This window comes from Haemaphysalis longicornis, unplaced genomic scaffold (genome assembly GCF_048455015.1).
Source record: "Haemaphysalis longicornis isolate Haplotype H1 unplaced genomic scaffold, Haemaphysalis longicornis Haplotype H1 scaffold_3, whole genome shotgun sequence".
Classification (NCBI taxonomy): domain Eukaryota; kingdom Metazoa; phylum Arthropoda; class Arachnida; order Ixodida; family Ixodidae; genus Haemaphysalis; species Haemaphysalis longicornis.
The window spans coordinates 185,204,931-185,231,709 of record NW_027526335.1 but is presented as its reverse complement, the minus strand read 5'-3'; the positions used below and the strand labels follow the sequence as shown (position 1 = coordinate 185,231,709).

At 49.6% G+C, this 26,779-nt stretch overlaps 1 protein-coding gene and 12 non-coding genes across 13 annotated transcripts; all 13 read right to left on the bottom strand.

Annotated features, from left to right (window-relative positions):
- Positions 1 to 944: 944 nt before the first annotated feature.
- On the bottom strand, positions 945 to 2,223 carry LOC144173613 (uncharacterized). The gene has a single exon (XM_077701962.1). The coding sequence runs from the start codon at positions 2,164 to 2,166 to the stop codon at positions 1,099 to 1,101; it is 1,068 nt and encodes a 355-aa protein (XP_077558088.1). The 5' UTR covers positions 2,167 to 2,223; the 3' UTR covers positions 945 to 1,098.
- A 209-nt stretch (positions 2,224 to 2,432) lies between these two features.
- Trnal-aag (transfer RNA leucine (anticodon AAG)) lies at positions 2,433 to 2,514 on the bottom strand. The gene has a single exon. It is a non-coding gene; the product is annotated as a tRNA-Leu (tRNA).
- A 69-nt stretch (positions 2,515 to 2,583) lies between these two features.
- Trnal-aag (transfer RNA leucine (anticodon AAG)) lies at positions 2,584 to 2,665 on the bottom strand. Its single transcript has one exon. It is a non-coding gene; the product is annotated as a tRNA-Leu (tRNA).
- A 69-nt stretch (positions 2,666 to 2,734) lies between these two features.
- On the bottom strand, positions 2,735 to 2,816 carry Trnal-aag (transfer RNA leucine (anticodon AAG)). The gene has a single exon. It is a non-coding gene; the product is annotated as a tRNA-Leu (tRNA).
- A 69-nt stretch (positions 2,817 to 2,885) lies between these two features.
- Trnal-aag (transfer RNA leucine (anticodon AAG)) lies at positions 2,886 to 2,967 on the bottom strand. The gene has a single exon. It is a non-coding gene; the product is annotated as a tRNA-Leu (tRNA).
- Positions 2,968 to 3,036: 69 nt separating this feature from the next.
- Trnal-aag (transfer RNA leucine (anticodon AAG)) lies at positions 3,037 to 3,118 on the bottom strand. The gene has a single exon. It is a non-coding gene; the product is annotated as a tRNA-Leu (tRNA).
- A 69-nt stretch (positions 3,119 to 3,187) lies between these two features.
- Positions 3,188 to 3,269, bottom strand: Trnal-aag (transfer RNA leucine (anticodon AAG)). Its single transcript has one exon. It is a non-coding gene; the product is annotated as a tRNA-Leu (tRNA).
- A 332-nt stretch (positions 3,270 to 3,601) lies between these two features.
- Trnal-aag (transfer RNA leucine (anticodon AAG)) lies at positions 3,602 to 3,683 on the bottom strand. Its single transcript has one exon. It is a non-coding gene; the product is annotated as a tRNA-Leu (tRNA).
- A 5,169-nt stretch (positions 3,684 to 8,852) lies between these two features.
- On the bottom strand, positions 8,853 to 8,934 carry Trnal-aag (transfer RNA leucine (anticodon AAG)). The gene has a single exon. It is a non-coding gene; the product is annotated as a tRNA-Leu (tRNA).
- Positions 8,935 to 9,003: 69 nt separating this feature from the next.
- Trnal-aag (transfer RNA leucine (anticodon AAG)) lies at positions 9,004 to 9,085 on the bottom strand. Its single transcript has one exon. It is a non-coding gene; the product is annotated as a tRNA-Leu (tRNA).
- A 2,696-nt stretch (positions 9,086 to 11,781) lies between these two features.
- Trnal-aag (transfer RNA leucine (anticodon AAG)) lies at positions 11,782 to 11,863 on the bottom strand. Its single transcript has one exon. It is a non-coding gene; the product is annotated as a tRNA-Leu (tRNA).
- Positions 11,864 to 11,932: 69 nt separating this feature from the next.
- Trnal-aag (transfer RNA leucine (anticodon AAG)) lies at positions 11,933 to 12,014 on the bottom strand. Its single transcript has one exon. It is a non-coding gene; the product is annotated as a tRNA-Leu (tRNA).
- Positions 12,015 to 26,632: 14,618 nt separating this feature from the next.
- On the bottom strand, positions 26,633 to 26,714 carry Trnal-aag (transfer RNA leucine (anticodon AAG)). The gene has a single exon. It is a non-coding gene; the product is annotated as a tRNA-Leu (tRNA).
- Positions 26,715 to 26,779: the final 65 nt, after the last annotated feature.

Here is a 26,779-nt window from a genome sequence, read left to right as displayed (position 1 = left end):
GATCGCTGAAGGAAACGGGGGAGACTCGGTAGCTATCACACTCCGGCAGAATCTCTGACGAAACATACACTCTGTCGAGACGCTCATGACTGCTGCCCTGGAAGTGTGTATAGCGAACGGAACCGCTACTGCCAAGGCTATCACCCACATCTTCCAGCGCAAAGTCAGCGACGATATCAGTTAAAACTATCGTACTCGCATCGCGGAACCTTGTCGAGCTACTTTTGTCTTGCGCGGAACATACGCAATTAAAGTCGCCAAGTAAAATAACAAGCCTCTCCGTATCGCAAAGCCCGCGAACATCCTCAAAAAAACCTTTCCTTTCCGCTGCCTTTGTGGGCGCGTACACACAGATCAAGCGCCATTCGCTTGACGATAAAACAAAATCGCACACAACAAAACGCCCACACTCGGACGCGGTGACGGTCTCTAGGGTTGCCCCCAAACTCCTTCGTACCAACAGGGCAACACCCGCAGACATCCCGACCGCGTGAGCAACGCACACGTCGTACCTCGACGCAAACGGGCGCACCATACGATCTGTCTGCTCCTCTCTCTCAACCTTCGTTTCTTGTACCGCCACTATATCCAGGTCCTGTTAGGTCACTAAACGATACAACTGATTCTGCCGTCTCCTGTCAGCAAGCCCCCTGACGTTAAGCGTGGCAATACGGATTGGCGTGTTTAAATACACCAGGTTAAGAGAGAAAACAAACAGATACCAAAACATTTACACTGGTACATTTGAAAAAGAAAAAAAAACAAAATACCGTAAAACGACGAAAACACCCCCCCCCCCAAAAAAAAAAAAAAACGGATCCAATTTGAGCCCGTTGATACATACAAAAACACCCCAAACCCCCGCCCTGGCACGAAGGAAGAACTCTTCGACACCCAACACACCCCCCAAAAAACGCGCAATGACCGCAAGGAAAACCCTTCGACACCCGACACAGAACCAAAAACCCACGTAATACAACCAACGACCTTAAGCCCATCACTAGAACATGCCCTGCACTTTCCTTGTTTTTCAACGACACACAAAGACAATTTAAAAATACTTTTAGCAGTCCGAAAGCGGAGTCAAGGATGGCGTTCTTACGCATTCTTTGTTGCCGTGGGTCCTCTGTCGTAGGGCGTGTTAAGCTTCGGCTTGAAGCTCGAGCGCCGCGACGTAGGTCCCACACTCACCGACCCCACCACTACGGAACCATCCCCCCCTCCTCGTTGCCCGACACTGTCTTGACCAAGGAGGTTGTCTTGACGCGGCCGCTTGGCCACAGACTGGTCCTGGTCGCCAGTTTTCAAGTCGACGCCCTGTTGGGGGGCGGGAGTTTCCAACGCCGGAAACTGACCCGCCATGCTCACCGGGCTCTCACCGTCGCCATCGTACGTCAGCTGGTCTCCTTCGCTGGCACTTTGCGCAGGTAGCACTACGACAGCGACCGACTCCTTCACCTCAGCGCTCTTTTCAGGCGGCGCGTCCCCCGTCACCGGGTCTCCGCCGCCCCCTGCTGCAGCCGCCTCCGCCTCCTCCTCGTCCATGATGTTCTCCGTTCGGTCTACATCCCCCACCGGTCCGGCCACCTTCGCGTACGTCCGCACGCACTCGTTCGCTTCATGACCGAAGCGGCGGCAGAGAGTGCAGTGCGGCACCTTGCAGTCGCGCCTCATGTGCCCCGTGCCAGAGCAGCGAAGGCACTGCGGGGCCCTGCCGGGCACGACCACGAGCGCCTGCTCGCCTGCGACACGGAGCTGGTGGGGCAGGTCCTCAGCCCTCACGCCCGCGTTGAGCTTGAGGGTCACGGACCGCGTCGTCGAGCCCTTGTCATGGACGCCTTGTACACGCCAGCGCTCCCGTGAAACGTCGCTGACCCTCCCGTAGGGAGCCAGCGCAACTCGAACGTCGTCCTCGGTCACGTTGTAAAGCAGCCAGTGGAGCTTCAGCCGCAGGTCCTGGTTGGCAGGGTCGATGACGAGGCAGTGTCGACCTTTGACTTGAAGCTCCTTTGCTTCCAAGATTTTTTTGACGCCTTGCTCCGATTTGAACGTCACCGCCCATACGTGACTCATTTGGAACGCCCCCAAGGCAAGCACCTCAGGGAGCAATTCCAGCCGAGCCAAAGTATCGCGGAAATCTTCAACGCGATACGGGCGGGCGCGCATGTCACCGTGCAAAAAAACTGTGTTAAAAACGATACGTCCTGTAGGCAATGTCGGCAACGAAACTTGATAACTATCTTCCTGAGCAAACATCCTGTTTCCGCGGCCAACATGGGCCGCATTAACCGCTCCTGAGGAGCCCTGCATCCTGCGTCCGTTCACTGCGGTGGCCGGAAGCAGAATCACTCGGCCACGCTACCTGGTTGAGGAGCCTCTCATCTACTTGGTGCTCTTCATAGCAATATGAATTTTTGGCGAAAAAATATTCGCGGCAGCGGTGGGATTCGAACCCACGCCTCCGAAGAGACTGGTGCCTTAAACCAGCGCCTTAGACCACTCGGCGACGCTACCTGGTTGAGGAGCCTCTCATCTACTTTGTGCTGTTCCTAGCAATATGGATTTCTGGCGCAAAAACATTCGTGGCAGCGGTGGGATTCGAACCCACGCCTCCGAAGAGGCTGGTGCCTTAAACCAGCGCCTTAGACCACTCGGCCACGCTACCTGGTTGAGGAGCCTCTCATCTACTTTGTGCTGTTCCTAGCAATATGAATTTATGGCGCAAAAACATTCGTGGCAGCGGTGGGAATCGAACCCACGCCTCCGAAGAGACTGGTGCCTTAAACCAGCGCCTTAGACCACTCGGCCACGCTACCTGGTTGAGGAGCCTCTCATCTACTTTGTGCTGTTCCTAGCAATATGAATTTATGGCGCAAAAACATTCGTGGCAGCGGTGGGATTCGAACGCACGCCTCCGAAAAGACTGGTGCCTTAAACCAGCGCCTTAGACCACTCGGCCACGCTACCTGGTTGAGGAGCCTCTCATCTACTTTGTGCTGTTCCTAGCAATATGAATTTATGGCGCAAAAACATTCGTGGCAGCGGTGGGATTCGAACCCACGTCTCCGAAGAGACTGGTGCCTTAAACCAGCGCCTTAGACCACTCGGCCACGCTACCTGGTTGAGGAGCCTCTCATGTACTTTGTGCTGTTCCTAGCAATATGAATTTATGGCGCAGAAACATTCGTGGCCGCGGTGGGATTCGAACCCACGCCTCCGAAGAGACTGGTACCTTAAACCAGCGCCTTAGACCACTCGGCCACGCTACCTTTTTTTTTTTTTTTTTTTTTTTTTTTTATTGCCTGCTTAGACATTTTTACAGATCAGAAACAGAAATGCATAATGTTAAAACCTGTGAGCCAGCCTTGGCTCACAGAGAGGTTTTAAAACTTCCTAAGGCACACTAGATCATCGAGGACAGGCAACCACTCTGGCGGTTCATCCTCTACACGGAGCACCTCCCTTATGTACTGCACACTTTCAATAAAGTTTTCCCTGACAGGTCGGGCGTTGATGACTCGGCCACGCTACCTGGTTGAGGAGCCTCTCATCTACTTTGTGCTGTTCCTAGCAATATGAATTTATGGCGCAAAAACATTCGTGGCAGCGGTGGGATTCGAACCCACGCCTCCGAAGAGACTGGTGCCTTAAACCAGCGCCTTAGACCACTCGGCCACGCTACCTGGTTGAGGAGCCTCTCATCTACTTTGTGCTGTTCCTAGCAATATGAATTTATGGCGCAAAAACATTCGTGGCAGAGGTGGGATTCGAACGCACGCTTCCGAAAAGACTGGTGCCTTAAACCAGCGCCTTAGACCACTCGGCCACGCTACCTGGTTGAGGAGCCTCTCATCTACATTGTGCTCTTCGTAGCAATATGGATTTCCGACGCAAAAACATTAGTGGCAGCGGTGGGATTCGAAACCACGCCTCCGAAGATACTGGTGCCTTAAACCAGCGCCTTAGACCACTCTTTTTTTTCTTTGTTGCCTTTTTACATGTGAAAAGAAACATGCGCACTTCTGTCAGTTGATAAAAGCACGTCAGTCTGGCTTAGACTGACGCTGGTGCTTCAGTATCCTTTCAGTTTGAAAAGTTCTTCGAAAATGTACACCCACTCCGGTTCAGCATCTCGCACTTTGTACATTTCTACCAACTGATGTATTGATTCCTTAAATAGTCAGGTATTCTTCTAACATCAATATCGCTGTATCTAACGGCCAATCTATTACGCCATATGCTGTGTAATCCTAACGGCATGATGGTGTCATATGGAATACCATTCTCATTTTGCACAGATAGGAACCTTATACCCTGAGAATCCAGCGGGAATTCTTTTGTAATTGTTCGTTGCAGAATGTCCCAAAAGAACACGGCCCCCCAACAATCTAAAAAGACATGCTCGATCGTCTCCTTTTTCTTACAAACAAAGCAGTCCGGTCCCCAAGAGACGAACAACTGCTTCTGCTCCATCCATGTCTTAACCTCGAGTGTGCCCGTGTGCATTTTAAAAAAGAAATTTTTTACGCCGGATGGAATAAACCTATTCCTTACCCTTTTTAATACGTCCCGCTCGATCCCCAGGGTGTACACACTGCGATACAACGGTATAGGCGATGTTATGTCTACAATATCTTTGTACAGCTTTTTCCTCGTGACTGTACTCAAGTAATCAAGTGAAAACCTCGCACTAAGGAAACGAAAAGACAACACAACTTTCTTGAAATAGCCGCGTACTCCACCGTGCAAATATTCTGTGGTCACAACATACTCAGGTAACGCAGATCCTAGCCTTAATTGGCAGACCGAACGAAGAAAAGGCTCAGTAACATCTCTTAGAAAAATAAATCGATTAACAACTTGCCTCAAAAACAGGTGGGTTAATCCAAGACCGCCCTCGCAGACCCGCCTAAAAAGGTTTGTTCTGCTAGTTATTTCCCAAGTTGAACCCCAAACGAACACTGCAAGAACCCGACGTAACTTCTGCACATTCACTCGCGAACAGTGCAACACTTGAAGCACGTACCAAAGCTTGCTTACAAGAAATAAATTGCAAACAGTGGCACCTGCGAACACAGACAGTCCCCACCCTTTCCACTTGTCAGCCTTTTCTCGAAGCATAGCGGCTTGCTCTCGCCAATACGGCTCGCTGTCCTGATAATATAACAACGGCACTCCCAAGTGTTTAACAGTGCTGGTTACCCACTGCATGTTTGCAAATATGCCTGGAGTTGCTGGCCATTTGCCATGCCAAAACCCTAAAGATTTGTCCCAGTTAACCGAGCTCCCGCTAGCTTCACAGAAGCTTTTAGCGACTTGTGCAACCTCAAGTACACTTTCGTAATTTGTTCAGCAGACGGCCACATCGTCAGCGTAAGCCAATAGCTTGACTTCCGCGGCGTGAAGGCGGAAACCTTGAATGGGATTACTCCTGATTATACTGAAACAAAAAGACTCAATATATATACAGAACAAAAGTGGGCTTAAGGGACACCCCTGCCGCACAGATCGTTCAACTCGTATTTGTTTGCAAACGTGCTTGTTTACAATCAAGCGTGTAGTACAATTACTGTAGGCCATTCTAACCCCTTCAAGCATCACGGAACCTACATTTATATATTCCAGAACGAGCAACAGAAGGTCATGTGGTACACGATCGAACGCTTTTTCTAAATCCAACTGGATCATAGCAACACCCCCTCCTGTGGCATCGCAACCCTCTAGGACATATCGCGCCTTATGCGCATTGAAAAATATGGTTCTTCCTTTTATGCCACATGTTTGGTGGGGCCCTACCAAGTCTGTCATAACTATCTGCAGCCTTCTTGCCAGTATTTTCATAAACATTTTATAGTCCACATTTGCTAGGCCTAAGGGACGATAACATGTGACCTGTTTAAGCTTGTTAGTATCTTCTGTTTTAGGGATAAGTACGGTATGAGAGGTTGAGAAAGATGGTGGGAGGGTCTTAAGCTGTTCAGCATTGTTAAAAACGTTTGACAAAAACGGAGAAACCTCATTCTTCCATTTCTTATAAAACGCCGCTGTTAACCCGTCTGGGCCGGGCGACCTACCGGGATTGAGGTCCTCTATGGCTTTTTCTACCTCATTAACTGTGATTGGCTGTTCTAATAACTCTTTAGTATCGCCATCTAGTACTGGTAATAACGGAAGGAACTCGTTTTCGAACTTCCCTTTGTTGACTGTACTTTGAGCGAAAAGGCAACTGTAATATTCATAGAACGCCTGCTCAATGTCTGCGGTATCTGTGACGTATGTTTCTTTGTACTGTATCTCCCTTGTATCATTTCGGTGTGCCTGACTTCTTTCCATCCCTAACGCACGCCTTGTTGGCTGCTCTCCTGCGATTATCTGCTCGGCTCTGGATCGTACGAGCGCTCCACGGTATCGATCAGTGTCTATCGCTTCCAGTTTTTTCTTGATCGAACATATGTCTTCTTTAAATGCACCAGGCTGCGTACACTCCTGTTCTACGACCGTCTGTAAATTATTTCGCAATATATTTTCGTTCCTCTCCTTTTCATGCTTCAGTAGTGTTGCTCTTTCTAGCGCTTTCATTTTAACTTTTTGTTTGAATTGCTCCCATTTAACTCCACACTTTTCTCTATTTCCTTCTTTCAATTCACTCTGGACGTAGTTTACAAAGACGTCATCCCGTAGTAGGTTCGAATTGAATTTCCATTGCTCCCACCTAAATTTCTTTTGCTGCGTTTCCTTGCTCCCTATGGTGAAAGTAACCATGCAATGATCACTGAAAGCTACCGGTTGCACGTTGTAATCTCTACATTCTGGTACCAGTTCCAGTGATACATATGCTCGGTCGAGCCTAGAGTGACTGTAGCCTTGAAAGTGAGTGAAAATCACTCCTCCTTTGCTAACAGTCTCTCCTACGTCACATAGGCCACATTCATTAACAATACTACATAGAGTTTCAGTACTTGCGTCTCTATACAGTGTAGCGCTTGTCTTATCATGTGCTGCACAAACACAGTTGAAGTCTCCCAACATGACTACGCTTCGTTCAGTGTGGCAATAAGGGTCCAGGTTGCTAAAGAATTATTTTCTATCCGGCATCTTTGTTGGCGCGTACAAACACAAGATACGCCATTTACTCCCCGCCACTGGAAAATCGCAAACTATGAGGCGTCCGTTCGTGCTAGACGTCACATTCTCAACTGATGTATCTAAACCTTCTCTGATAAACAGTACACACCCTGCCGACATACCATTCGCGTGCGAAACACACGCGTTATACTGCTCCCTGAACCGCTGCACCATAGCCTCCGTCTGATCCTCACTCTCTATCTTTGTCTCTTTCACTGCGAGGATGTCCATTCCCTGCTCTATAGCGAGCCTATACAGTTGACTCTGCCTTCTTCTTGAGCTTAGCCCTCGGACATTAAGCGTTGCAACACGCATGGGCCTATCAAAATAAAGGATATTATAGCAGCTTCAAACGGAGCACGCACGGATTACCTTTGTTTACGCGTCGTTCAAGGTGCTCCTTCCAGACTATGTTCAAATCTTTGGTGGGACATCTCTCGGAAGAGGTGACGAACGTTCGCCGAGGACACGATTTTTTTCCCTATGTATTTCCACTCTTGTTCGAGCTGCCGGAGACGCTGTGACCTAGGCACATCGTCACTACTGTCCCTCCCACGTTTTCCCGAGGCTTCCTGCAGTTCCATAGCCACCGCGCCGACACCCTTTTTGGTTGCCGACTTCCCATTGACGTTCTTGGAGCCGTCCTCGGTGACTGCTATGGACGCTGCTGCAGCAGCGACCGCTGACGTTGACGGGTGGGTCTCAGTAACACCAGTGTCCTTATGTTCTTCCTTACTCGAGCCCTCTGCCATGGTATTTGTTTGGGGCTGCTCCACTACGGGTTTCTTCGATCAACTCGTTGTTCTCACTGGCTGAAGTTGCAGCCAACTCCGCCTCCTCTTCGTCCATCAGGTGCTCGCTCCGGTCTGCATCGGCACCGCGCTCCGCGCGTAGGTCCGGGTGCATTCGGCCTGCTCATGCCCAAAGGCATGGCACTCGGTGCATTTGGGCACTCTGCATTCTCTCCTGATATGCCCGGCTGTATGACAACGCAGGCATACCTGGAACCACTACGAGAGCCTTGCCTTTTCCGAGCGGTACCTGGTGAGGCAGTGAGTCCGGGACGACACCCTCCCTTAGCACAAGCCTGAACACACGAGTCGTTGAATCGGCGGTCTCGAAGTCCGCCGCTCTCCAGCGGTCACTTGCAACGTCTTTCATTTCGCCATACATAGCGAAGGCCCGGCGGATTGCTTCGTTTGAGACATCGAAGGAAACCCAATGCAGCTTCACTCGCAGCTCCTGCTTGTTTGGGTCGATGACCAAACACGTACGCCCTTTGACGTCCAGCTTCCCTTCTTGAAGCAACTTCTTCTTCGCCTCGTCGCTCCGCAAGTTAACCAGCCAAACCTGCGACATCTGATAAGCTCCAATGCCGCCCACTTCCTGGATAACGCCCAAGTCTTTCAGCGGTTGTCGAAAATCGTCGATCCCGTACGGCCGGCAAGTATTATTGCAGTGCAAAACAACTGCTCGACGCATTGCTTCTCCTGATGGCAGTGGTGGCAAAACGATCCTGTAATCCTTGGGCACAGAAAACGACGGGCTACCACGACCGGCATCGGCCGCTATCACTGCTCCTTCGGAGCCAACCATTCTGCGACTGCTCCTGACGGAAACCGGAAGCAGAATGCCTTAGACCACTCGGCCACGCTACCTGGTTGAGGAGACTCTCATCTACTTTGTGCTCTTCCTAGCAATATGGATTTATGGCGCAAAAACATTCGTGGCAGCAGTGGGATTCGAACCCACGCCTCCGGAGAGACTGGTGCCTTAAACCAGCGCCTTAGACCACTCGGCCACGCTACCTGGTTGAGGAGCCTCTCATCTACTTTGTGATCTTCCTAGCAATATGGATTTCTGGCGCAAAAACATTAGTGGCAGCGGTGGGAATCGAGCCCACGCCTCCGAAGAGACTGGTGCCTTAAACCAGCGCCTTAGACCACTCGGCCACGCTACCTGGTTGAGGAGCCTCTCATCTACTTTGTGCTGTTCCTAGCAATTTGATTTCTCGCGCAACAACATCAGTGGCAGCGGTGGGATTCAAACCTACGCCTCCGAAGAGACTGGTGCCTTAAACTAGCACCATAGACCACCCGGCCACGTTACCTGGTTGAGGAGCATCTCATCTACTGTGTGCTCTTCCTAGCAATATGGTGTAGCGGCCACTTCGTCATCGAGAGGAAGAGCCCACCATCATCATCATTGGCCGCTGCCGCCAGCGTCAGCAGCGCGTGGCAAGGACGCAGGACGAGCCACGCGCCAGAGAACATCATGGCCTCCGCGCTGCTCGGCCGCGTTGCACGGGCGCCGCCCGACTCGCGGGGCTTCTGCTGTCACCGAATTCTCCTCTTTAAATAAATGTGGGGTCAGCCGCACTACCACATCGGCGCCCACATTAATTGGTGACCCGGACGTCGGCAGTATGGAGCCCCATGTCGCTTGCCCGCTTCCGCCCTACCCTGCCTTCGAGCGACCCTACCCCCAAGCCTGGTTCTTAAAAATGGAAGCGCACTTCTTCATCCGCCGCATCGACTCACAGACGGAGCGCTACGGCATCACCACCGCCCTGCTTCCGGCCGACCTACGCTGTGAGCCGCTAAAACATAGTGAGCGACCCTACGACACGCTACAGGCCTACGTGATGGAGAGCCTGGGCTCGAGTCTTTCCCGCCACAAGGACGCTGCATCGCCCCCTTCCACGGTTACCTCGCACGACGTACCGCACGATGGAATGGGAACCCTGCTGACCTTCTTGCAGCCTCCCTCGCGCCCTGAAGACGACTCTCCGACCCAAGAGCGAAGAGACGTTCAACCACCACCCGGCTTCGCCATTCATTCTACGGGCCACTCATTCTACGTCATTCTACAGGCCACTCCAAGCCGGCTGCGCCCAGTCACTCCACTTAAAGTGCCTCCGCAACGGCACTCAGTGGAGCGACCTTGCCACCCCGCCCACCATTCTACCCCAAGAACCCCGAGGTGTGGCTTATGCAGATGGAATACTTTTTCGACTTGTACCATGTCACAGCCCAGGAGGACCGTTACTTCCTAATGTACGAGCTCCTACCATCCAGCTTGGCCGGAGCCAACCTTGCCGGAGCCTACCTTGGCCGGAGCCTACCTTGCCGGAGCCTAAAGCCCAACCATACGACGAGCTCAGGGCAGTCCTCCTCACGCGCTACGGTCGGTACCTAAAACCACCCGCGTCAGCCACTGAGCCTACCACCTCGCCTATGGGGGATCACCTGCCTCACACCACCATGCTGGCATTGACGGCGCCGCTCTGTGACAACGAGACGACTACTACGGCCACGCTTTGCCCCGCGAATGCCAGCCCAACAGCACCGACAATGGACTGTACGTCGCACCTTAGGAGTTCGTCACCCGGTGTATCGGCGCTGCTTCCCCGCAGCACTCAAACCCCGGGGTGGGCCCTGACGGAACCTCGTTTACCACCGTTCGTGCAAGCGGCTCCTGTCGACCCAAGTGCAATTTCGGCAACCACTGCATCATTTTCGTCGACGCCGCTGGAGGTACCAGTCGAAGACGCCGCTTCACGACGCATCTCGACCATCTGTGATGTGGCGGACGCGTCTACTCCAGCTTCGCTGCAGTCCCCGCATAGTACGCTCGAGAAGCACACTGTGGTACTCGTTACCGACGACGATGAAAGCCCATCCTCCGACGAGCTGCTGCCCCAGTACCGCGTCACCGGCCGTTACAACAAAGCCGGCGTCAAGCTTAAACGTCGCCGCCGACATAGCAAGCGCCGCCCATGACGACCGCCTTCTACAAGGGCGAAATGCCAAATTAACCGTTTGCTGCGACTACGCCGGCTCCCATGGTGCCTGCGATGGACCCATCATCGGTTGGGCCGGAGTCCTCGCTTACTTTTCGTGACATCCTCACCACGCGCATACAGCGGACCTCCCCGGCGTCACCTCCAAATTGCGCGTCAAGCACACTCATACATCCTGCGCCCAGCTCTATTCCCTGAACTTCCACTTGGACAGCTCAGGCGTGCTGCTAATAGACGGGCAACCTCACATCGTGGAAAGCTACACTTACTACGCCCGCTTTTCCAGACCCGTCCCATCACCTACATTAATGTGGACACCAGCGACAGCCTTACATCGGACCAGCGGATTCATGCTCAAGCTCGTCCGGTACGCTACTTCCAGCCGAGACCACCGGAGGCTACAATGCCCTCGGAAAGCCGTTAAGCTGACGACGTGGACTGTTCAAGGACCTTTGACCATGGACACACAGTGTACATATACTTATGCAGCCTCCGTCACGCCCGCGCTACCCCGTGTATATACCTTCAAGCACTAGTTGCTCATGTTCTCGTCTTCTTGTGTAGCGCTCCGCGCTAGGGGGGAGCCCTGTAGCCGCCACTTCGTCATCGAGAGGAAGAGCCCACCATCATCATCATTGGCCACTGCCGCCAGCGTCAGCAGCGCGTGGCCAGGACGCAGGACGAGCCACGCGCCAGAGAACATCATGGCCTCCGCGCTGCTCGGCCGCGTTCCACGGGCGCCCCCCGACTCGCGGGGCTTCTGCTGCCACCGAATTCTCCTCTTGAAATAAATGTGGGGTCAGTCGCACGACCACATCGGCGCCCACAATGGATTTCTGTCGCAAAAACATTAGTGGCCGCGGTGGGATTCGATCCCACGCCTCCGAAGAGACTGGTGCCTTAAACCAGCGCCTTAGACCACTCGGCCACGCTACCTGGTTGAGGAGCCTCTCATCGACTTTGTGCTCTTCATAGCAACATGGATTTCGGGCGCAAAAACATTCGTGGCAGCGGTGGGATTCTAACCCACGCCCCCGAAGAGACTGGTGCCTTAAACCAGCGCCTTAGACCACTCGGCCACTCTACCTGTTTGAGGGGCCTCTCATCTACTTTGTGCTCTTCCTAGCAATATGGATGTATGGCGCAAAAACATTAGTGGCAGCGGTGGGATTCGAACCTACGCCCCGAAGAGACTGGGGCCTTAAACAAGCGCCTTAGACCACTCGGTCACGCTACCTGGTCAAGGAGCCTCTCATCTAATTGGTGCTCTTCCTAGCAATATGGATGTCTGGCGCAACAACATTAGTGGCAGCGGTGGGATTCGAACCCACGCCTCCGAAGAGACTTGTGCCTAAAATCAGCGCCTTAGACCACTCGTCCCCGCTTTTTTTTCTTTATTGCCTGCTTGTGACATCATACAATCGACAGACACAACGCTTGGTGGATGGATCTGAAACAGCAGCCTCACTTATGCTGCGTCAAGAACTAAAATTTTTTCAATGATGCGAGGCTATCTAATGTTGTCATCCACTCAGGTGGGTCTACTTGCGCTCGGTAAACTTCCCTGATGTACGTTATAGATTCAATAAAGTAATACCTGACGGGTCTAGCATTGACATCAGCATGCCTGACCGCGATACAAACTCTCCACAAACTATGTAGAGATAGGAGCATGATCGTGTCATAGGGCACTCCCCCTTCGTTATTCGTTGGAAGGTACCTACAGCCGTAAGGAGAAAGTGGTAGGTCCTTTTTCAATGTCCTCTTCAGGATGTCCGAATGAAATACTGCTTCCCAGCAATCCAGGAAGATGTGTTCAACCGTTTCTACATTTTTACACAAGCGACAGTTTACGGACCCGTAGACAAATAACCCCTTTTCTTCCAACCAAGTATTCCCAGGAAGAGTGCCACTATGCAACTGGAAAAAGAACGTTTTGCAGAATGATCTAACTGGCGTTTTCCTAATTCTTTTAGGAATATCTTTACCTTTTCCCGTTGGGTACAGCGACCGGTATATTGGCACGGGCAGGCATACATCAACAAGGTGTTTGTACAGCTGTTTCCGCGTGACAACACTCCGGTATTCTGTCGAAAATTGTACTTTGAGTAGTTTGACGGCACGCACAACTTCACTCAAAAAGCCTCTCACAAACACTCGTTTTGCGTCACTAGTTGATACAACAAATTCAAGGAGAAGGTGCGAAAGCCTTGTCTGAATAACATGGCGCAAAAACGAATCGCTTTCATTCCGAAAGATCGTGAATCGTGCGACTACTTGTCGCAGAAACAAATGTACAAGGCCCAAGCCTCCTGCCTTCACTGAACGAAAAAGATTTGTGCGACTTGTTCGTTCCCAAGTTGACCACCAGAAAAACATCGCGAACACTCGGTGTAACTTCTGAACTATAGTTCTTGACATATACAGTGCTTAAAGAACATACATTACCTTCGCAACAAGAAACACGTTACATACGGTAGAGCGTGCAAACATAGACAAGTACCGTCCACCCCACTTGAGCGTTTTCTCTCGTGTAGCCTCAATTTGCTCCTTCCAGCACTCGTCTGGGTCTCTGTAGCACTGGAGTGGCACGCCTAAATACTTAACTGGACACTCACTCCACTGGACGTTTGCAAATGTGGACGGCGTGGTTTCCCAGTCCCCGTGCCAAAAACCTGAACATTTTTTCCAATTAATTTTGCTCCCAGTCACTTCGCAAAACAAGAAGGCTTCCTTTACAGTCTCCTTCACGCTATCAGTGTCCTCGCAAAACACGGCAATGTCATCCGCGTACCACAGTATTTTCACTTCACTTGACTGAAGCCTGAACCCGTGTACAGCACTATTTTCCAGTATTTTCAAACAAAAGGGTTCGAGATAAATTGCAAATAGCAACCGACTCAAAGGGCAGCCTTGCCGTACCGATGACAGAACGGGGAAGCTCTGACTCACTTTTTTGTTTATCACTATGTTTGCTGGCACTGCTTGTATGCCATCATCACGCCTTCTAAAATGACCGACCCAAGGTTCACATGGCGCAAAATGCTGAAACACATCGTGCCCACCCTATAAAAAGCCTTTTCGAGGTCAATTCGTAACATTGCCACTTTACCACCTAGTGCATCAATCATCTCTAATATACTTCGCGCCACGTGAATGTTTGTGTAAATTGTCCTTCCTTTTGATCCCACATGTTTGATGCGGCCCTACTATTTCTTTTATGACTAATTGTAATCTGCTTGCCGGAATTTTCATTAAGATCTTGTAATCCACATTGGTAAGGCTTATCGGTCTGTAACACTCGACTTGCAGCAGCTTCTCTGGATCATCACTTTTGGGTATTAAGACGACGTGACTTCTTTGGAAGGATGGCGGTATTTCTCTACGCTAGTACGCCCTCGCGGTTTGATAACGACGGCGGGTAGTGATTAGCGGAGCGTAGAAGAAGCAAATATTCTTCCTTCCAACGCTTCCATGGTCGGCGCCGAAACTCATCTCTGTACTTTACCCTTCGTCGCAAGTCATGCGCGGCGGAGCTTGGCAAACAGTCGGCAGTTCGTGGTGGTAGTCCCACAGTGCGCTTGCCGGTTAGGAGTGCATCCATCACGGGCAGACTACTGACCACCGCTTCCTCCTGCTTCATCTTGGGGGGCGGCGCAACCGCGTGTAATATCGCCGCTAAATCTTTCTTGAACGTTTTGTAAAAAGCAGCACTGATGCCGTCCGGCCCGGGTGACTTGCCCTTTCCCAGTTTATCTGTTATTTATAACTTTCTAAAAAAATCAGGGTGTCCGAAAAATCTGATCATTTCGACTCATAACTTTTTTAAAAATAGAAAAATTATCTATAACATGGAGAAATCAAGAATTCAACTCTATCTTAGGTCAGGCTCTCCTCAGGGGTCACCTTTAAGTCCATTACTCTGGAACATAACAATTTTAGATCTCGTAAACAGCAAATTTCCTAGCGATGTATATATTCAGGCTTTTGCCTACGACATAACCTTAGTAATAAGAGGCAGTTCAAGAAATAATATCGAACAAAAGGCAACCGAAGCGCTCAAAATAGTAAAAAACTGGAGAATAGACAAAGAACTTACGTTTAACACAACAAAATCAAATTCACTGTAATAGGAGACAAGTACATTAAAAGACCTCCCATTATCAAATTAGGAAACAAAAATCTTAAATTCTGTAAAGAAATTAAAATATTACGCGTCTATATAGACAACAAGCTCAGTTTTATCCCTCATATTACCTATCTAAAAGAAAAAGTAAACGAAATAATAAACAGCCTAGGAAAATTTACAGCATACAACTGGGGGCTTACCAGCAAACACCTACAACAAATTTATATCAGAGCTATAGAAAGAATCATAATTTATGCCGCTCCAATTTGGTATAAAAACAGGTACTAATAAGAAAAAAATTAAGAAGTATTCAAAGAACAAGCCTCCTTAAAGTTACCAAAGCATTTAAAACAGTATCCAATCCGGCCTTAAACATCATAGCTAATGTCCCACCGATTCATCTGACGATCGAAAAAGAAATCGAAACATTTAACATACTTTTCGCCGGAAAAATGTTCATCTGGAAAAACCGCGCTTTTACGGGAGACCAAATAAGTAACAAAGTAGATATATGGCAGCTGCATCAGCAGATAAGATATTTTACCTATCTTACGCAACCAATTTCTCAGACAGATTTTGTAGTATTTACAGACGGCTCGCAAGATAAAACCGGCATAGGAGCAGCTTTTATAATTTTAGACAAATCCGGCAAAATAGTAGAAACCAAACAATACAAACTTCCGGAGTACAGCAATAACTTTGAGGCAGAAGGAATCGCGATTTTAAAAGCACTTCAATACCTCCAAACTAGCTTCAAATGTAACGTACAGTCGTATACTGATAGCCTATCAACCCTAAAAGCAATTACAATCCAAATAATTGAAACCCAAATATATTTAGAAATAAATAAATACTAAACAAAATAGCAAAACAGGTAAAAATAACGTTAACTTACAATAAAGGTCACAGTGGCAATGTCGGTAACGAAATGGCAGACGAAATGGATAAAAAAGCATCAAAATACGGCAAAAAAATTGACTGGCCTATTTCACCACAATTGATCAAAAAACAGCTCAATATTAACCTAAGAAAATATTGGAATGTTGAGCGGCAAGAAGAAGGAAATGAAAGCTACAGATTCCAACGGATAAAGAATATTTACAAAATTCCGGACCACTTTCCCACCAATACTACACGTCACAGTTTATCACTGGACACGGTAGATTTCCGTTTTATTTTCATAGGTTCGCCATTGCAAATAATAACTTATGTAAATGTAACCTACCAGCAGACAGTTTTGATCACTATTTACAGGACTGCCCAATAACAAACAAACACAGAGAACAACTTCATGATATCCATAGAAATGATCTCGTAAGAAGGAAACCGGAGCTAAAAAACATACAAAAACATTAAAAATTTTAGAAGAAATAACAATACTAGTTAACGCTAATATTCAACAATACTAACCGCTCAAATATTTTGTCACAATTTCACTCACACAGAGAAACAAAGTCAGCGGCAAATAACGCGATAATAGCCTTTAGATCTTTTGTATTTACCATTGTTCTTTAGTAAGTCATTTTCTGCGTAACCACCTTGTTTAATTACCTTTTTACATTTCTTTTTATTTTAAATCCATACATCTATTTTTAATGTATTTATTTACCCGCTATACCTCGTTGGAACGGGAAGGGTTTCAGTTCTTGAGCCCATTTTAATAAAGTTCATCGATTGCCTTTTGCTATTTCACTAACGCTTATCGGTTCCTCAAGTCTCGCCTTGACCTCTTCATCTAACTTTGGCAGAAGAGTCAAAAATTTACTTTCATAGTCGTCTTTAAACCACTTGTGGTGACTAAAAAGACCTCGATAGCGCTGAACAAATTCGCGTTCTATCAGGTCACTATCTTCGGTAACTTCGTTTCCTCATCGTATGCTAGTGATTTCATTTCGTTTCGCAAACCTGTTTTCTTCCCCTAACGCTCGCTTTGTCGGTGTCTCATTTGACCATAATCGTTCCGCGCGTGCGCGTATCATTGCCCCCCTGCATTTTTCTATGTCGATAACCTCGAGGGCGTTTTTTACTTTTTTGATTTCTTTCCTGAATATTCCAGGCGCAGCGCATTCCTGGCTTAGCAAAAACTTCAATTGCGTCTGCAGCTCTTCCTCTTTTTTCCTTTCATGGTACCGTAGTACAGTCGCTCCCTCGTTTGCTTTCATTTTCACGTCATTCTTAAACTGCTCCGACAGAACAATGACGTCATCACCTTTTCCGATAAACTCGTGCACCAACTCATTGACTATGTTTACAAACTCTTCGTCTTCGAGTAGCTTTGCATTAAGCTTCCAGAGATCCCAATTAAATCTCGCTTTTATGAGCTTTTTACCCATCGTAAGCGTCACCAACGCGTGGTCACTAAAGGTTACTTGACTGACTTTGTAACTTGTGCAACATGGTATAGGCTTCAGCGATGCGTACAGCCTGTCCAGCCTTGCAGGACTCTGGTTTTGGAAGTGTGTGTATTCTGGCGGCTGGCCACTGGCCAGAGCGGAGCCAACATCCTTTAACTACTACTCGTGAACCAGCTCATTCAAGAAAAGGGCGCTTTTGTCCCTGACAAGCCGCCCCTTCACTCTATCTTCAGCGTTACATACAAAGTTAAAATCTCGTAGGAGTATACCATTCCTGTCGGTACGTAACAGGCTTTCCGCCCACTCAAAAACGCTTTTCTATCATTTTCTTTGTTCGGTGCATATACACATACCACGCGCCAGTACATTTCCGACAAAAAGAAATCGCACACAACCAGCCTACCGTCATCGCATGCAGTTACACTTTATTCCACAACGCCTAGGCTATTCCGCCGTAAAAGTAAACAGCCCCCTGACGTACCCAAAGCATAGTAACACACACGTTGTAGTTTCCTCTAAATTTCGAAATAATCTGCTCCGTCTGCTCCTCAGTTTCTACCTTAGTCTCTTGAATGCCGATTAGGTCAAGGTCATGTTCCAGAAATAGCCTACTCAGCTGGCACTGCCTCCTTCTGGCCGCCAAACCCCGGACGTTTATCGTACCTATTCGCATTGCTGTTTTACCCATTTATTGCTCGATTGGTGACACAGACTAGGAGCAGTAATCTTGCTGCATCTCACCATACACCATTTGCAACCGACTACACTTACCCACACCCAAACCCCCACCCACACACGCACGCACACGCACGCATGCACGCACACGCACGCACGCACACATGCCCCCAAAACCAAATACTTCGCGAAGGCGGCATACCTCTAAGACACTTTGCAGGCTTTGAGTCTGCCATTACAAGTCTCTGCACCCCGTTCCACCCTCATTTCTTGGGGGGCTTCGATGCACTCTTATGTCTCTCCGTTGGAACGTTCGGTCTTACCTTCAGTTTCGGTCGACGCCGAACACCGGTTTCCGTAGACAGTTCACACGCACGTGTGTTCCCTGAGCCTTCGTCGTCGTCATCGTCGTCGTCGTCCCGGACCCGCTTGCCACTCGCGCCGTTGGCATCGCTCATTTGAGCGTCTGCCGCGTCCTGTGGTGTTGTTCCTTGCAAGTCGTCGCTTGCAGGAGGTTGGCTTCCGTCGCTGGCGGGGCTGGCTCCCTCGGTTGCAGCAGCGGACAGCACTTCCACAATTTGTGATTCACCGCAATACTTGCCTTCTGGCTGCTCTTTGGCGCCTTCTACTCCGGGTAGTTGAGGCTCGGGGTGGTTTTTCGGCCGCCGTCCCCCTTTGCCTCGTCCTCCCCCTTGTCGCTGCCCTTTTCACCCTTGGCGTCGTCCTTGACGTCTATTGCCGCTGCACTGGTTTCTTCCTTTCGTGCCCTGGCTGCTTCTTCCGCGTCGGCTTCATCCATGACATGTTTCGACGCTTCGTCGACGGCCGCTGGACCAGTGACACTTGCGTAAGTCTTGACGCAAGCGTCGGCGTCATGACCGAAGTGTCGACAAGTTTCACAGCGGGGCACTCGGCATTCCCTGCGGACGTGACCTGAGCCGCGACAGCGTAGGCACATGGGGGCCTACCCGGGACAGCGACGAGCGAATTGTCCCCCGCGACACGTAGCTGATGAGGCAAGTCTTCCTTTTTCAGGCCGGCCTTCAGTTTGAGCGATACGGACCGCGTCGTTGACGCTTGCTCGGAGCAGCCGCGAACTCGCCACCGCTCCCTCGCTACTTCGGTCACTCTTCCGTAGGGCGCAAGAGCCACCCGCACATCGTCGTCGGTCACGTTGTGCAAAACCCACTGCAGCTTGAGTCGAATTTCCTGATTGCTGGGGTCGACGAGAATGCACCGTCTTTCTTCCACCGTCACCTCCTTCGCAGTTAGCATGTTCTTCAGTGCTTCGGCACTCTTGAACGTGAGAGCCCAAACATGATTCATTTGAAAAGCCCCCAATGCGGCAACGTTGGAGAGCGTTCCGAATATTATCAGCATGTCACGGAAATCTTCCACCCTGTAGAGCCTTGCTTTCATATCAGCGTGAAAAAATAAAGTATTCGAAACAGTACGACCTGTTGGCAGAGTCGGCAGAAGAACTTGGTATTCCTGAGAATTACTTTCCATGGTCCTGTTTCCGCTACCCGGGTGGGCCGCAAAATCCGCTCTCGAGGAGCTCATGAAAAACACGTCCGCACACCGCGGTGGCCGGAAGTGGAATCGTCGGCCACGCTACATGGTTGAGAAGCCTCTCATATACTTCGTGCTTTTCCTAGCAATACGGATTTCCGGCGCAAAAGCATAAGTGGCAGCGGTGGGATTCGAACCCACGCCCCCGAAGAGACTGGTGCCTTAAACCAGTGCCTTATATCCCTCCGCCACGCTAAAGCTTGAGGAGCCCCTCATATAGTTCCTGCTCTTCCTAGCAATTTGGATTCGTTGCGCAAAAGCATTACTAGCAGCGGTGCGATTCCAACCCACGCCCCCGAAATGTCTGGTGCCTTAAAATAGCGCCTTAGACCGCTCGGCCACTCTACCTGGATGAAGAGCTTCTCCTCTAGTTCCTGCTCTTCCTAGAAATATGATTTCCTGGCACAAAAACACTACTGGTAGCGGTGGGATTCTAGCATACGCCCCCAAAGAGACTGGCGCCTTAAAACAGCACGTTGGACCGCTAGGCCACTCCGGACCTTTTTATTTCTTCTTTATTTCCTGCATTTTTCAGCTTACAGGCTATTCGGTTTTAAACCCAGCGGCCAGACTTTCGGTGTGAAAAACTGCTGAAAACGCCAAAATTTGCAAAATTCCCAAGCTCATGCAGCTACTCGGTTTCTATACATTGCAGCTCGCACACTTTGCGGAGTAACTTAACATTCTACAACATCCAATTTCTGGCCGTCCAGCAGGTGTTGGCTGCCCTCGAACGCCAGCGACCCGAAAGTGCTACCTCCTTCGGAGGTTCAGCATAAAGAGGTAGCAGGCGACGTGCGGCAGACCGACGCGACGTTTAGGCCACGTCTCATCTGCAGGTCTCAATAAAGTTGTTTCCTCCTCCTCCTCTTCAGAATACTGAGAGACACTCTTCGCATCCCCGTCAGAGTGTCTTACGTCTTACAGCCATTCGACTTCGCCATATTGCGTACAGTCCCAAGAGTATGATAACGTCACATGCTAAGCCATTTAGAGCTTCTACGGAAAGAAAACGGATGCCATCGCTGTGAGTGGGAAGTCTTTTTTTAAATTCCTGTGCAGCCGTCCCAAAAAATATGGCGTCCCGACACTCAATGAAGATGTGCTTTATTGTATGTGGATTCTAACAGAGGAGGCGAAGAGTTAGCGATGGTACAAAGAAACCTTTTCCTTTTATCTATGTCTTTACTGGGGGAGTTTCTGTATGTAATTTAAAGAAGAATGTCTTCACTGAGGCAGGGAAAACCACCTTACCCGCCGCGGTGGCTCAGTGGCTAAGGCGTTGCGCTGCTGAGCACGAGGTCGCGGGTTCGATTCCCGGCCGCGGCGGCCGCTTTTCTGATGGAGGCGAAAAGCAAAAACGCCCGTGTGTACGAGATTTCGGCGCACGATAAAGATCCCCAGGTGGTCAAAATTAATCCGGAGCCCTCCACTACGGCGCGCCTCATCGCCTGCGTTGCGTCGGCGCGTTAAACCCCACAATCAATCAATCAAATCAGGGAAAACCACCTTATTAACACGGTGATGAATATCCTCGTCAAGGCCCAGATTGCGCATCGCCCGGTGCAAGGGTTCAGGAAACAGCATCTCTTCCATGCACATGGTTAAAGGCTTCCTTTCAACAATTTACAGATATTCAAGCGAAAAGCGTGCACCAAGAAATCTCACAGCAAGCACCACTTCTTCATGTAGCCTTTTACCGCGCAACAAAAACCATCACTTGACGATACAATGTATTCGGAAAGCTCTTTTACCAGCGCCACTTGTAGGGAAGTACAGAGCATGGGTTCTGTGGTGTTCCGCAAAAGCAAAAACCTATTCACGGTCTGCCACATGACAATGTGCGACAGGCCTAACCCTCCTTCTTTAACCGTACGAAAAAGATAGATCCTGCTCATTCGCGCTCACGCGGATCCCCACACATATGCAGCGCACGCTCAATGTACTACCTTCCGCACGTGCAATCGTGAACAGTGCAGTACCTGCATCACGCACCAGAGTTTCGCGAGAAAGCACAGATTGCATGCAGCTGCCCGTGCAAAAATAGCCAAAGCCCTGCATCCCCATTTGATTGGCCTTTCCCTCGATTTTTTTGTTTCCTCCTGCCAGTCTGCATTAGCGGCCTGATAGCAGCCCAGGGGCACACCGAGATAGTGCGTTGGTATAACCATCCACGATACGTTTTCAAATACGTATGGCGTCTAGCTCCATTCCCCGTGGGAAAAAGCCGTACACTTTTCCTAGTTGACCGAGCTGCCAGTGACGGAGCAGAATCCTTTAGGGACTGCTACTGCACTGCTCACGCTTCTCTTGTTAACAGAAAACAAAGCAACATCATCCGCGTAGGCAAGAAGATGCACTTCACTTGAGTGTAACTCAAACCCCTGGATAGCCTGTCTATGCAAAATCTTCAAACAGAAAGAATTAGGAATTATCAAAAAATAAGGGGGCTAATTGGACAGCTCTGCCTAACAAAATACAAAACAGGAATTCGTTCAGTGACGTTTTTGTTCATAATTAACTGCGTAAAGTAGTTGCTGTAGGCCGTGGAAACTCCGTTTATCAACACATCACCCAGGTTTACATGTTTAACAACACAGAATAGAACCTTGCGACACACCCGGTCAGAGTCCTTTTAAGGGTCGACTTGCAATACTGCTATTTTTCTGCATAACATTTCCCAACACTGTAAAACACTCCGCGCCACATGAGTATTGGTCACAATACTCCTCCCGCGGATACCACACGTCTGATGCAGCCCCACTATGGTCGTGATTGCTGCTTTCAAACATTTCCCTAGTACTTTCATTAAATTTTCGTAATCAACATCAGCTAGTCTTCTTCGCCTGTAACCTGAAACTGACTGCAGCTTTGCAATGTCTACCGATTTCGGTATTAACACCGTATGTATATTTGAAAATGACGGCGGAAGGGATTGCCTCTCATACGCCTCTTTAAATGAAGTATACAAAAAAGGGAAAACTTTCCCGCGGTGGTTCTTGTAAACTTCAGCTATTAGACCGTCTGCCCCCGTGTTTTTTCTGGTTTGTAATTCAGCTTTGCGTTCTCTATTTCGGGAAATGATATTGGCTCTTCTAAAGTGCGTATAACTTTCGAATCGAGCCGTGAAAGCAAGGGCAGAAACGTTTCCTCGAACTCATTCATTCTAGGCGATCTGGGGCCGAACAGCTGGACATTAAGTTCGACAAACGCATTTTGTATGCATGTTTTGTCCTAAGTCAACCGATCCTGATATATTATGCTCTCAATATCGCTCTTTCTGGCATACCGCTTTTCATCGCAAAGCGCCCGCCTTGTTTGCTGCTCCTTGGCCAGAAACCTTTCTGCGCGTGCGCGGGCAATCGCCCCTTCATACCTGATCTTGTCGATTGCTTCGAGCATACTTTTCATTTCCTCAATATCTCCCTTAAAACCTGGCATGTCGCTTTCCAGTTTCAGCAACTGTGTCAAGTTTGAGCGCAGTTTTTTCAAGGTTCGTTTTTCTAACTTTCTTAGCACGCTTGCTCTTTCTACTGCTTCTATTTTAACTTCTTCCTTCAAAAATTCCCTGTTAGGTCCACAGTCAGTGTCGTAATCTAACACCCACTTTATCGCAAAATAAAGGGTCATAAGTAGTTATGCTTTTAATTTCCATAAATCTCAGTTAAACGTGTTCGCGTTCTCTTTTCGCTGTCCGATCATGAATGAAACCAGGCAATGATCACTGAAAGACACATTTTCCACATAAATATGAGTAACATTCCTCTGCCACTTCCAACGACACATACGCCCGGTACAGGCGCGCTTGTCGTGATCCCCGAAAGTGCGTGAAATACAGACATTTAGAAGGTGGTATGAACTAAATAACGTCTGTAGGCTCGTATTCCTCAATGAGCTCTACTAACACATTCGTACTTTCATGCACAAATGCACCACCTCTTGCACCACCTCTTTTGTCTTCACTAGCACAGATCTCCTAGTAGCAACACGTTTTGTGAAAGCTCAAGTACCCCCTGATTGATTGGAAAATTCTAGTCTGCCATGCACTCCATTTGGGGAATAAACGCATATAAAAACGAAACGATACATCTACAAACATAAAATCACACACGACAAGCCTTCCTGACTCACAGGAAATCACGTTTTGTACACTCAGATACGTGGAATTTCTCAAGAAAATACAACACTTCGCATGAACCCGTGCTGCATGGCTAACGCAGACACTAGATATTTCCAAACTGTCGAACCAAGCTGTCAGTACGGCCCTGACTTTCAATTTTCGTTTATTGTATTGCTGGCATGTCGATTTCATTTTCATTGAGCAACCATTTCAGTTGGCCCTGCTTGCGCCTCTCTTCAAGCCCCCTGACGTTGACCGTACCTATTCGGGGTGGTTTGTGAAGAGTCATTTTTCTCAAAGTAAGAACCGTATGGTGAGCCTAGTATTGAAAACGCACCGCTTACTCGGAAACACTTCACGTTTCAATGAGGAGCTTTCGTGGTAGTCTAGTACGTGCGAGTTGGTCTGCCGTGCGCGAGACGTCTTTCGCACACCCTTTTCACACAGCGCTACGAAGTTTTCACCGACCTCGGAACACGTTCAGGGGGAACTTTCGGTTACGGCTTGAACGCTGGCCTTCGTAGTGGCGTTGCTTTGAACGGGGGCCCCTCCAGGTTTTCACTTTGGCTGTGCGACTCCTTACTGCTGCGCTTTCTCACAACGCTGGCGGCGTTAGCCATTTTCTAGTCGCCCGTTGCCCCTTCCACAGTTGGCATCGCAGCCGACACTTTCACACCAGCTACCACTGAACCTTCCTTCATAGAGTTGTCCTCCCCAAAGCTCTGGTCGAGGCGACTCGGCGCCTCGACAGGGCCTGTATTTCTGCCTTCTCCACCTTTTTCGGGCGGTGGCTCCACCGTGTTCTCGCTGTCCACGCTCTTGCCTTTAGCAACGGCGGCTTGCTTAACCATTGCCTAATCAATACCCCTTGCTTTCCTATTGGTCGCACAGCCTCAGCAATAATTTCGCTGCCTCGCTCGATACACCGTTCAAAACGCACACACACTCAAATAAAACATCTTGATAGCACCATACCTCGAGGGCACTTTGCAGGAATGTTGAAGGCTTTGAGTCCACCATTACCAGTGTCTGCATTCGTCACGTCTCCACCATCTTTTTTTTTTTGGCGGGGGGGGGGGGGGGAGGGGAGGGGGCTTGATGATGTCTTTCCGCTGGAACGTTCTGTCTTTCAGTACCGGCCCACGCAGAACGCAAGTTGCCGTAGACAGTTCACACGCACTTGTGTTCCAGGAGCCTTTGTCATTGTCATCGGCATCGTCGCCTCGGACCCGTTTGCCGCTCACGCCGTTGGCGCCCGCCATTTCGGCGTCCGCCACGGTATGTGGGTTTGTTCCCTGCAAGTCGTCGTTTGCAGGAGGTGGGCTTCCGTCGCTGGCTGGGCAGGTTCACTCGATTGCAGTGCTCGGTCGGTTACCGCCCTGCTTGCCTACTGGCTGCTCTTTGGCGCCTTCTGGTCGGTGTAGTTGAAGCTCGGGGGTGGTGGTTTGGCCACCGTCCCCCTTTGCCTCGTCTTCCCCCTCGTCGCTGTCCTTTTCTCACCTTTGGGGTCGTCCTTGACGTGTATTGCTGCTGCACTGGGTCCTTCCTCTCTTGCCCTGGCTGCTTCTTCCGCGTCGGCTTCATAGATGAGATGTTCCTACGCTTCGTCGACGACCGCTGGGCCTCTGACACTAGCGCAAGTCTTGATGCAAGCGTCGGCGTCAAGGCCGACGTGTCTACACGTTTCACAGCGGGGCACTGGGCATTCCCTGGGGATGAGGCCTGCGCCACGACTGCGTAAGAACATAGGGGCCTACCCTGAACAGCGACCAGCGCATTGTCCCTCCGACGCGTAGCTGATGAGCCAAGTCTTCCGATTTCAGCCCGGCCTTCAGTTTAAGCGATATGGACCGCGTCGTTGACGCTTGCACGGAACAGCCGCGAACTCGCCACCGCTCCCTAGCTACTTCGCTAACTATTGCGTAGGACACAAGAGCCTCCCGCACATCGTAGTCGGTCACGTTGTGTAAACCCAAGCAGCTTGAGCCAAATGTCCTGGTTTCTGGGGTCGACGATGATACACCGTCTTTCCTTCACCATAACCTCCTTTGCGGCTAGCATTTTCTTCGGTGCTTCGGCATTCTTGAACGTGACAACAAAAACATGATTCATTGGAAACGCCCCCAACGCGGCAACGACGTGAAGCGCTCCGAACCTTATCAGCATGTCAGCGAAATCTTTCAGTGAGAATGGCCTTGCTTTCATATCAGCGTAAAAAAATAAATTATTCCAAACAGCACGCCCTGATGACAGAGGCGGCAGAGGAACTTGGTATTCCTGATAGTTACTTTCCATTGTTCTGTTTCCGCGACCCAGGGGGGTGGGGGGGGGGTGCAAAATCTGTCCGGACACCGCAGTGGCCGGAAGTGGAATGTTCACTCGGCTACGTTACCGGGGTGGCCGAGTGTTATGGCGTTCTTCGATGGGAACCCGAGGTGCCGTTTTGAGTTATGCCGACGCGCAGAACGAACTGACAATTCATATGGGTATGTCTTTCAATCATTTTTAAGTAAGGAAGTAGACATTAAAAATAGAACAGAGGATTTCTTTTATATAACTTGCAAATCACCTACTTCATGGGCAGCGGAGGGCAAGCTTGGCATATATGTTCAGTGGCCAAATTACACAATAAACAAGGCGAATACAGGTTCGCTATTCATATAGCTGGCATTTCGTCATCGCTAGCGCGGTACCGCGAGACTGTGCTTCGTACGCGCTCCATTCGGGGACGCCGTTCGCAAGCCGCTAGTCTCATCGCCGATATAAGCAATAAAGCCAAAAAACAAATGAAACATCACCCGCAAGTGTTTATCAGTACGCGAGGAGCAAAAACAGTACGCGAGCAAAAACATTAGTGGCAGCGGTGGGATCCGAACCCACGCCTCCGAAGAGACTGCTGCCTTAAACCAGCGCCTTAGACCACTCGGCCACGCTACCTGGTTGAGGAGCCTCTCATCTACTTTGTGCTGTTCCTAGCAATATGGATTTATGGCGCGAAAACA

Coding starts and splice junctions, on each gene's coding strand:
- LOC144173613 (XM_077701962.1), bottom strand. CDS start 2,166: ATGCGCGCCCGCCCGTATCGCGTTGAAGATTTCCGCGATACTTTGGCT.